The sequence below is a fragment of the Propithecus coquereli genome, unplaced genomic scaffold (genome assembly GCF_000956105.1).
Source record: "Propithecus coquereli isolate 6110/MARCELLA unplaced genomic scaffold, Pcoq_1.0 Scaffold79, whole genome shotgun sequence".
Classification (NCBI taxonomy): domain Eukaryota; kingdom Metazoa; phylum Chordata; class Mammalia; order Primates; family Indriidae; genus Propithecus; species Propithecus coquereli.
Genome location: NW_012154062.1, coordinates 2,936,994 through 2,947,739, shown reverse-complemented (window position 1 = coordinate 2,947,739; position 10,746 = coordinate 2,936,994). Strand labels below are relative to the sequence as shown.

General features: G+C 58.9%; 1 protein-coding gene across 3 annotated transcripts; it reads left to right on the top strand.

Annotated features, from left to right (window-relative positions):
* The first annotated feature begins 4,013 nt into the window (after nt 1-4,013).
* Nucleotides 4,014-8,791, top strand: LZTS1 (leucine zipper, putative tumor suppressor 1). Of its 3 annotated transcripts, none has more exons than XM_012662984.1 (4): nt 4,056-4,400; nt 5,533-6,333; nt 8,110-8,361; nt 8,548-8,760. In XM_012662984.1, exons 1-4 carry the CDS (start codon nt 4,056-4,058, stop codon nt 8,758-8,760), a joined length of 1,611 nt encoding a protein of 536 aa, XP_012518438.1. The 3 variants fall into 3 exon arrangements, with proteins under 3 accessions (XP_012518436.1, XP_012518438.1, XP_012518439.1); XM_012662985.1 differs by having other exon boundaries at nt 8,110-8,489; nt 8,554-8,760; XM_012662982.1 differs by having other exon boundaries at nt 4,014-4,400; nt 8,110-8,791.
* Nucleotides 8,792-10,746: the final 1,955 nt, after the last annotated feature.

The window sequence follows — 10,746 nt, the reverse complement described above, 5'->3', positions numbered from 1 at the left end:
GGGGCAGAGGGGGAGTCAGGGAGTCGCCATAAAAGGGGGATCAATTAGCCCTGGACACGTGCCCCATTCAGCCCCAGAGGGAGCTCTGCTGGGGAGCTGGCTGGCCGCCCACCAGTCTGGTGCAGCCAGGGGCCCCCAGCCCCAGCCAGCAGATGCCTGGGGATGGCCCTCTGGGCTCTGCAAGCCCCAGCTGCCCTCCTGGAGGCAGAGAGGCAAGTCTGGTGCCACCAGGAGATTGGGGGGGAGGGGAGTTTTTCCTAAAGCACCTGCTGTTTTTTTTCTGTTTGTTTCTCTTTTTCTTTTAAGAGACAAACTCTCTCTGTCACCCAGGCTGGAGTACAGTGGCACAATCACAGCTCACTGCAGTCTCCAACTCCTGGGCTACTGAGTAGCTGGGACTATAGGCATGTGCCACTATGGCCAGATAATTTTTAAATCTTTTTTGTAGAGACAGGGTCTCACTATGTTGTCCAGGCTGGTCTCAAACTCCTGGGCTCAAGCAATCCTCCTGCCTCAGCCTCCCAAAGTGCTGAGATTACAGCTGTGAGCCACTGTACCTGGCCAGGACCTGCTCTTTTCATTTCAAGACATGGGAGGACCTAGTTCTAGAATCTTCCCACAGTACTTTAGAATTTCACAAGCGCTTTGGCTTCAATTCATGCAGCGCATACTGTCCTCGCTGTGCTCAGGCATTTTTATTAAATATACATGAGATTTCATTTAACCCTGGCAATAGCTGCGAGTTGGTATCAACTGTGCTTATCTAACACTTAAGGAAATAGAGGTGCTGAAACGTTGAATCTTATGCCAGATGACAAAACAAATCGTTCAATCTGGGATCTTTTGCCGAGGGCCTAATGTGATAACGCAGGTAGAGTGCGCGCTGGGTCCGGGGTCTGATAACTGACACCTAATGGTTCCCTCTTGCGGACCTCCAACCCTGCCGGCCACAGGTAGCAGCCTGCGGGGCCCAGAACGTGAAATGAGTGTCCCAGAGCAGGAGTGAGGCAGAACCAGAGTTAGAACTCGGGTTCCCTGACTTCCCGCCTAGCGCCTCTCTGCTACCCGGCTGCCCACAAAGGAGAGAGGGTCTGCACGAGTGGGGTCTCAGCCCCAGGCAGACAGAGAAGCAGGAGGAAAGCATATAGGACAATGCCAGAAACAAGGGGACCCGACAGCGTAGACAGCATCTTCCACCAGGGCGTCTGCGAGGTGGTGCAGACGAGAGAGTAAGAACGTTCAGCTCCTTCTATATGAAAGAAAAATTAAAAACCACACACATGCCGAGGGCAGAGGGCAACTGGCCCTAACTCAGCGAGGTCCTGGGAGTCTTGCATTTTCCGTTAAGTTAGTGCTGCCTTTTAAACTTGTCTTATTGAAGTGTGCATAGCTATCATATCTCTCGATCAGACCCTTGGAAACGGACACTCTGCCTTTATCTCTTTTTCTTGGTCCAAAACTTTAAGCAGGGCCACTCGTTGGGCCACTTGTTGAGGAAGAAGGTAAATGTACCTACCCCTGGGTGGCCAGTTGACTCAAAGTCTCAGCGACGAATGTTTGGTTGGAAATGAGATTTGGATTCTTGTTGTATAGACTTGGCTTTGTCATCTGCATGTGTTGAGACTTCCGTTTAAGCCCCCCCTCCCCCAGGCCTCACCTTCCCTTCTACGAGCCAGGTCAGTAGTCCCTGCGCCTCCCTGTGAGCTGATTTTATTTTAAATGTTTGTTGAGCACCTATTATGTTCTAAGCACTGTGCTCAGCACTCTGTGCTACACAGACGCTTTAGCCCCATCTCTGCCTTCAAGGAGGTTTAAAGATAATCGGGGAGACAAACCTTTGCCCCTGCAAAGTTAGATAATGCAAGAGCTGTCTGCAGGCGGTGCAGGCTGAGGCCAAGGGAGCTGAGCTCTGAGAAGCAACCGTGGCCCAGAGGGGACTCCCTGTCGTCTGCCCAGAGCAGGGAGATGGGTGCGTCTTCCTGAAGAGGGGGTTTATCACTCTCATTAAATTCTCAAGAGATCTCAAAGAAAATTAAAAAGCTGAAATGAATCCAGCCCCTCATGCTGTAGTTGGACACTGAGCCCAGAGGGGACTCCAGGCTCTGCACCAGTGAAGGGGAGAGTCACATCTTGCACCCCAGTCTCTGCCTGCTTCCAAGCTCAGGGGGTCATGGGGCAAGGAGTGGCACTGAGAGCCCTGTGGCCAGGCCCGGCTCTGTTCTGGGGGTGCAACCCTGCGGTGCTCTCGACCAAACTGAACATCTCGGAGATCTCTCCTGGGGAGTAGTGATGAGAAAATCCGCCAACAATAACCAGCTCTGGGGAGTTTTCAGCGTACTATCTGAGCTCTCGCTTCCTTCCCTCTTCATAATGAAGTCATGTGACAGGGCAGGCGTGTTAGTTACAAGTGAGGAAACTGAGGCACAGAGCGATTAAGTCACTTGCTCAAAGTCACACTGAGTGAGTGACAGAACTGAGGTTCTAACCTCATATTTTCTTTCCACTCTTCCAAAACCAGGTTTCTCAATCTCGGAACTAGTGACAATTTGGGTCACGTGATTCTTCATTGCTCATTCAGTGTAGGACGTTTAGCAGTGTCGCTGGCCTCTACCCACTGGACTGGGCCGGGAGGACCCTCAGTCACAACAATCAAAAATGTCTTGTCTCCAGGCATTTCCAGACCACCCCCACTGGAGAACCACTGCTCTAAAACACTGTCTTCCTGCCGCTGGAGCACACCACGCACCAGTCCCCACGCTCCTCTTGTCCCCGCACTCGCTCTGCGGCGATTCCATGTGGTCTCGGCCGACTTCCGCACACTCGCAACTTTGCCACACGAGTCTGCATCTCCGCAGCTGCCCACACTGCCCACCGCCTACTCCCCGTCACTCCCGGGGTGCCTAACGGGCTTTGCCAGCGGAACGTCTTCCACCGAACACCTGTTCTCCACCCCCTCCTCATCCTAAACCAGCTCCTCCTGTGGTCTTTTGCTTCTCAATAAACGTGGCAACTTTCTGCTTCTGGTTGCTTGGATGAAAGCTCTGGAGTCATCCTTGATGCCTCTCTCTCTCTCTCCCCCACTCCCCACATCCAATCCTTTAGCAAATCCTATCAGCTGCACCTTAAATTACATCTAAAACTTGCTGCACAGCTTTACTGTGGGCCAGCTCTGTTCGTCACTCGCCCACCCGGCCCACCGCTTGGCCCACCACCACCTGGCCCCTCCGCAGCCGCTCCACCCAGCAGCCAGGTTGACCTTCCCTGGCCTCAGGCCGATCAGGGTGTCAGCTGCTCACAGCCCTCCAAGGCTCCTCATCTCACACACCTGCTAGCGCCCACCTTGCTAAGGATTCTTCAGCCAGGCTGGTCCCTGTGCTGATCTCACACCCAAGCCCCCTCTGCCTTGGGGACTCCGGGCTTTGGTACTTGCGGCTGCTTCTGGTAATCTCTCTCCTCCAGATGTCCACGTGAGCCTGAGGTCTCTTAAATGCTACTCTACCAGCGAGGCCTCCTGGCATGAAACAACCACCTCCCGGAATTCTGTCCTCCTGTCCCTGCTCTGGTTCCCCCAGGGCACATGCGTCGCACGCTGCGGTACACACTGGTTTGTTTATGGCCTGTGCACACCACGTGCAACCTAACTAAGTCCCAGGCGTGCAGAGACTGTGACTGTGTTTGTCACTGCTGGATCCGCAGTGCTTAGAACAGAGCCTCTCGCGAACGGGTTCGCAGGTTTATTGAATTAGTGGGCAAAGGAAGGATGAACCGGGGGCCCAGGAGTAGAGGCAGAGCTGGGCTTCCTGTGTGCGTTTCTCTACTGCCCAGGTCAGGCGGTCGGAATAATTACCCCTTAATCACCGTCGAGGACGGTACAGTGACTGTTCCCATCCCAGTCTGACGTCTGTCCTGTGTCTCCTTCCAGGCCCATGGCTCTCCCAGGCTCCGTGAGGTTCTTGCTATGACCGCAGTCCCCTCGCGGAGCCAGGACCGCGCCCCGCCGCCGCAGCCTCTCCAGGCGCCCGCCCAGCCCAGCCCTTCCTTGGCCCCGAGTCACCATGGGCAGCGTCAGCAGCCTCATCTCCGGCCACGGCTTCCACAGCAAGCACTGCCGGGCATCGCAGTACAAGCTGCGCAAGTCCTCCCACCTCAAGAAACTCAATCGCTATTCCGACGGGCTGCTGAAGTTCGGCTTCTCCCAGGACTCGGGTCATGGCAAGTCTAGCTCCAAAATGGGCAAGAGCGAAGACTTCTTCTACATCAAGGTCAGCCAGAAGGCGCGGGGCTCCCACCGCCCAGATTACACGGCGCTGTCCAGTGGGGACCTCGGGGGCCAGGCCGGGGTGGACTTTGACCCGTCCACCCCACCCAAGCTCCTGCCCTTCTCCAATCAGCTAGACGTGGTAAGCGGGGCCTCTGGGTGGGGCAGAAAGGCAGGAGAGAATGATAGGGGGGGGGTGGACAACATAAGGGACAGGGGGAGTGGTGACCTGAACGTTTAGTCTCCCAGAGGACCGAGCAGAAGGGCGAGGGCAGGAGCGTTCGGCCACACCACCGAGATCAAAGGTTGGACAAAGGCGTTCAACCAGAAGTCTCAGGTCAGCCCTTACGCAAAGTGCAGAGGGGAAGGGCAGCCTCTCTGAGCTCTGCAGGGGCATAACCGGACTGCGCAGGCGGGGTGCGTGGTGGCATCTGCGCAGGCACGGGAAGGAGGCGGAGCTCTGGGAGGGTCTGGAAGTGCAGTAGCTCCTTGCTCAAGCCGGGCCCAGAAGCATCTTTGGCTGAATAAGGGCTGGGGTTTTGCTATCATCTGTTTAGCACAGGTGAGGGCAAAAGAGTCCTGGGTGCTCAGAAGTCCAGTCCTCGTGCCAGCTCAAGCACGCTGGGTCCCGCCAGTGGACACTGAAAACGACTTTCCTATTCAGTCCCTGCCCCTGCCCTGGGGGGATGAACCCACCGCTTTGATCTACTAGGAAAGAGCCCTCTGTGTTTGCATAGAGCTTTCAGCTTTTCAAACTAAAAGGCTTGTAAACTGCAAGGCGCTCTACCAATGAAAATCAGGCTTTTAAAAAAGAACTGTTATTCCAAGTGACCCTCCCAGCCCTGCAGCCCAGTGAGGAGGCCACGGTCAGTGTTGCCTCTGCAGGCTAATGGAAGAGGCAGCGGAGGTGAAAAAGGGTCACCTGTACTAGCACACCAAGCTTGTCCAGCCTAAGGCCCTGACCCACAGCACACAGAGACCCAGGGGGGCTGGGACAAGCTGGTGCCAGGTTGCTAGTTCCTAGAACAAGGGGCCCAGGTCATCATTTAGGGACGTCCCCCAGGGACAGGATTTTCTCTTCCTTGAGAGAGATTCGCCACAATTCGGCCGCTTCAGAGCAACATGCGACGTCTGCCGTGGGTACCGACCAAGCAGGGTGCCGCTTGGGCTCCGTGAGGTCGGCTGGCCGAGGCAGGCACTTGTACCCAGGGGGAGGGACAGGTGGGATGGGCGCGCTGGAGACTCAGGGTCACTCCGGTCCTTTTCCTCCCCAGGGCTCCGAGAAGGGCGTGGCGAGGCCCACAGCCTTCAAGCCCGTGCTGCCACGGTCAGGGACCACCCTGCACTCGTCCCCCGAGAGCGCCAGCCACCAGCTGCACCCCGCCCCTCCGGACAAGCCCAGGGAGCAGGAGCTGAAGCCCGGCCTGTGCTCCGGGGCGCTGTCCGACTCCGGCCGCAACTCCATGTCCAGCCTGCCCACGCACAGCACCAGCAGCAGCTACCAGCTGGACCCGCTGGTCACCCCCGTGGGGCCCACCAGCCGTTTCGGAGGCTCGGCCCACAACATCACCCAGGGCATCGTCCTCCAGGACAGCAACATGATGAGCCTGAAGGCCCTGTCCTTCTCCGACGGCGGGAGCAAGCTGGGCCACGCGAGCAAGGCAGACAAGGGCCCCGCGTGCGTCCGCTCCCCCATCTCCACGGACGAGTGCACCATCCAGGAGCTGGAGCAGAAGCTGCTGGCGAGGGAGGGCGCGCTCCAGAAGCTGCAGCGCAGCTTCGAGGAGAAGGAGCTCGCCGCCGGCCAGGCCTACGAGGAGCGGCCGTGGCGCTGCCGGGACGAGCTGGAGGGCGCGGAGCCCAGGTGCGGCAAGCCGAAGCAGGCCTCGCAGAAGAGCCAGCGCGCGCAGCAGGTGCTGCACCTGCAGGTGCTGCAGCTGCAGCAGGAGAAGCGGCAGCTGCGGCAGGAGCTCGAGAGCCTCATGAAGGAGCAGGACCTGCTGGAGACCAAGCTCAGGTCCTACGAGCGGGAGAAGACCAGCTTCGGGCCCGCGCTGGAGGAGACCCAGTGGGAGGTGAGTCCGTGCCGCGCTCGTGGGCTGGGCGGTCGGGGGGTTTGGCGACAGCCCCCTCTCTCCTCCTGGTGCCGGCCAACAGTGCGCTAACACCCACCGCACGGGGGCTGCAGTGCCGGCCTACGACCCAGAGAAGGGGCTCCCTGTAAACCATTTTGGGGAAGCCCTTAGCTCTGAGCTTCCTACTCTCCCCACCACACCCTCGTGGCTCCCAGACTTGAATCTCCTAACCCAGTCACTGGCTGGGAAGCCGGAACCCAGAGAACCCAGGCCCGGCCTCACCTCATCTGCCCACAGAGCCAATGCAGCACGGGCAGAGCCTGAGTCCGCACAAGTCTGAGGCCCCGAGAGAGCATAAAATTCGTTAGTTGCCTTCGAGGGAAGGGACCCCACCCACTATTAAGTATTGTCACCGCAGACCCTACAGCTGCCATGGTCCCGGCCATGCCCGAGATGCATAGTTCATGCTGGCATTAGGCGCCCGGCCTTGCCTGTCAATCTGGAACCGAGCTGGACATGGCTGCGACCTTGTTCTCAGGTCCTCCAGTCAGGCTATCTAGTAAAATGATAAATAATGATAATTTACAATGACACACATGTTGTTACAAACTTATTTATGATATAAGAATAAAGTAGAGAGTTTTATTAAGTGCCAAGCCCTAAGTTCTTTCCTCTATTCCCTACAATAGCCCAGTGAAGTAGGTACTATTACTAATCTTCAATGTACAGGTAGGGAAACTGAGGCACAGAGAGGTTATGATGGGAACAGCTAGTGAAGAGACTAGTCCAAGGTCTGAGATATATATATTAGGTATCAGAGCCAGGGTTTGCTCCTAATGGTGTGACCGCCTTGCCCCATTGCCACCATGCTGACACATCCAGGATCACCCGGGTCGGAAGTGGTCGAGCTGGGATTCAAAGCCAAGTCCACACCTGTACCATCGTGAAGTGAATATGGGCTTGGCCTTGGAAAGATACACTTGGTCCCAGCCAAGCATCATGGGTGGGGCTGAATCTTCTCTGGGACGGGGCAGTGTTCCTTGGAGAGCGAGGGGGAGGGAAAGTGAGGAATATCAAGGTGGCTTCCAGTCTTGTTCCAGGAGCGCCTTCTGTAGGGCCTTGAAACACAGCCAACCAGACTGGCCCTGGTCTGTGACCCCAAATGGCCAAGACCCCAGAGACACAAGGGTCTGACCAATGGCTTTGGTTCTCATCGTTGCTCTTGGTCCAGTTTTGGCGGGAAACAGGAGTAGAATTGGTGACGGAGGGGCTGGGGCAGAACTCACCGGCTCGTCACTGGGCAGTTAGGCACTGGGCTCTGTCCCGGAGCCAGTGAGGTGCTGGTCACCCAGGCACAGCAGTGGGTGCATGACATAGTCTTCGCCCCCTCCCCCGTTCCCCCGCAGAGATGGGAGAGGAGGGCCGGTGTGTGCAGGGGTGAGGTCGGGGGTTTGGGCATAGCATGGATGGCAGAAATCTGGCTGGCACAGACGCCAATACCATCGGTGCTCAGTGTGGGGGACAGAGCGCCAGCAGTGGGCAGATGCAACTAGCGCTCGCTGATCTGCACAGACTGCGGCTGGTGCCGTGAGTGGGCACACACCGAGATTTGGAGCCCGAATTGGGGGTGAGGGAGGCACGTAGACAGACCAAGCCAGACGCAAGCATGAAAAGACCCTCAAAGAGGGGCTTGGCTTTCACAGTCCTCCAGCCCACCGTGCCTGGGTGAGGACACTCACCTCTTGGCGCTCTGTCTCCATCCCCCGTCCCTGGCAGGTGTGCCAGAAGTCAGGCGAGATCTCCCTCCTGAAGCAGCAGCTGAAGGAGTCCCAGACGGAGGTGAACACCAAGGCGGGTGAGATCCTGGGCCTGAGGGCGCAGCTGAAGGACACGCGGGCCAAGCTGGACAGCCTGGAGCAGAAGACGCAGGACCTGGAGGGCGCCCTGCGCACCAAGGGGCTGGAGCTGGAGGTGTGCGAGAACGAGCTGCAGCGCAAGAAGAACGAGGCGGAGCTGCTGCGGGAGAAGGTGAGCCTGCTGGAGCAGGAGCTGCTGGAGCTGCGCGCCCAGGCCGCCGTGTCCCGCGACGTGGTGGTGGCGGCGCCCGCCGCCTTCCCGGAGGACATCCCCGCGCTGCAGCGGGAGCTGGAGCGGCTGCGGGCCGAGCTGCGGGAGGAGCGGCAAGGCCACGACCAGATGTCCTCGGGCTTCCAGCACGAGCGGCTGGTGTGGAAGGAGGAGAAGGAGAAGGTGATCCAGTACCAGAAGCAGCTGCAGCAGAGCTACCTGGCCATGTACCAGCGCAACCAGCGGCTGGAGAAGGCGCTGCAGCAGCTGGCCCGCGGGGACGGGGCCGGGGAGCCCCTGGAGATTGACCTGGAAGGGGCTGACATCCCCTACGAGGACATCATAGCCACCGAGATCTGAGAGGCCGCCGGGGGGAGCGAGGCCTGGGGACCCGGCCCTGGGAGGCGCTGAGCCCGTTCGAGGGGGGCTCCCCTCCCCAGCGCCCCTGCTCAGTGGCTGCAGCCCCTCTGATAGAAGCCACCCCCTGGGGCACAGGCCCAGGGCCCTGAGTGTTGGGCAGGGTTGCAGGATGGCCTTCCCTCCCGTGTCTGACGTTCCAGCGCTCACCAGCCCTGCAGCCTGCCAGACCTCGGGCTCTGACTCCTGTGGCTTTCCTGAAGGATGGGTCCGGGGACCTCCGTGCTTTGGTTAAGGGCTCCCTAAACCTGTCTTTGTTCAGAACAGTCAGAGATACCCCCCCACCAGGAAGGTGGCCACTGCCCTGAAGGCCACGCGGCCACACCAAGTACGAGGCTCCCTTTCACCTCTCATCCCAACCCCCTTCTCCCCGTGGACACACCGGAATGCCTTGGGAATAGAAAGAAGCCATTTGTGACCAGAAGCCTTGGAGCCTGGCCCGTCAGGACCTGAGCTGCTTTTCCTCTGGCCTCAGAGAGAGAGGGTTGGAAGGGGCTCTGGAGAACCTGGCCCAGCACCCCTGCAGCTGTCCCGACCTCAGCAAGCCACAGGAAGGAGGGGACAGCTGGGCAGACCTGGCCAGACCCAGAGGGGGTCAGAGGGAGAAGCGAAGTCATGTGAGCCAGGAGTGGGCGGGGACCAGCCAGACCCTGGGGTCCAGCGCTGCCTGCTGGTCCCTGATAACCGGAACTGAGCAGCCTAGGGACAGCTGGTGGCCTTTGACCTCAGTGCCCAACCTTCCAAAAGCCATTGACCCTGAGGCCCTGGGGTGCGCTCTGGGAAGGGAGGGTCGAGGTCACTGTGATGCAGGTGGGTGGCTTTCCAGTCGTCCCAGGGGAGCCTCTGGATCCCTCCAGCTGGGGCTAGAGGCAGGGGGTTCCCCACCTGGTTTGGAGTTGGCCGGTGGCTACGCTGGAATGTTATTTCCTTCCCCAAAATCAAGGCTTTACTTGGATGCAGAATAACCCGTATGCACCGAGGTGGCGCCTGTGTGATCTGGGCATCTCCCTCCTTTGCCTGTGGCCGGATTCCACAGCCCACCTCTCCCCCTCCCCACCTTCAGTGCCAAGTTCTGGGTCTTCACAGGTCACAATGGGTCCCCCAAGGGCCCGTGGGCCAGAGCCCCGGGCAGGGAGAAGAAGAGGTGCACACGGCAGTACGCACAGCCCCGGGCCACCACCGTGCTGTCCTCCCTCCCCTCGACACCCCAGCACCACTGACTGTAAAGGATCCGGACGGCAGCAATGTTTCTCAGGGGCCCGGGCAATGCCCCGGGGGCGGGGGCCGGGGTTTCCCTCCTGATGACGTGCAGAGCTGGAGGTGGGGGGAGAAACATAGACAAGGTAGAGTTTTAGAGTTGCTTGGTTCAGGGAATTTTCTTTTTCTTTCTTCTTCTTCTTCTTCTTTTTCCTTTCCCGTCTTCTCAGAGGCAAGCCAGACCCAGCAGGCTGTTCTCTGTTCTATATTTGACTCTAGCCGCAGCTGCTGTTCCTAGGACAGCCGGCCCTGCTGGATCCCGCGCCTCCCGCCTGCCTGCTGGGCCGGGGGACAGTCTGGAACTCGACAGTCTGAGGCCGTCCCCAGTCCTGCCTCCCTGTCCCTGCGGGTGGCAGTGGGGGGCCGCTTCCCTTCCTGCCCTCCACCCCTCACGGGGCCCCCAGCCCTTCCCTGCGTGAGGGCTGAGGGCAGGGCCACCTTCCCTGTGGTCGGCTCTGCCGTCCGGTCCCCGGGCTAAGCCGTGCCAGTCCTTCTGACCGCAAATGACAGAGGAGGGCTTCTGGAATTTCAAACCACGGCTCTTAGTCACAGGCTAGATTTAAACCTGGAATCCACAGGCCAGAAGCCCCTCCCTGTGTGGAAGGCAGTACCCCCAAGTCAAAGATGTCCCATTCTCGCCCCATATTCCCACCGGCCCGTGCCTTGTTGGAG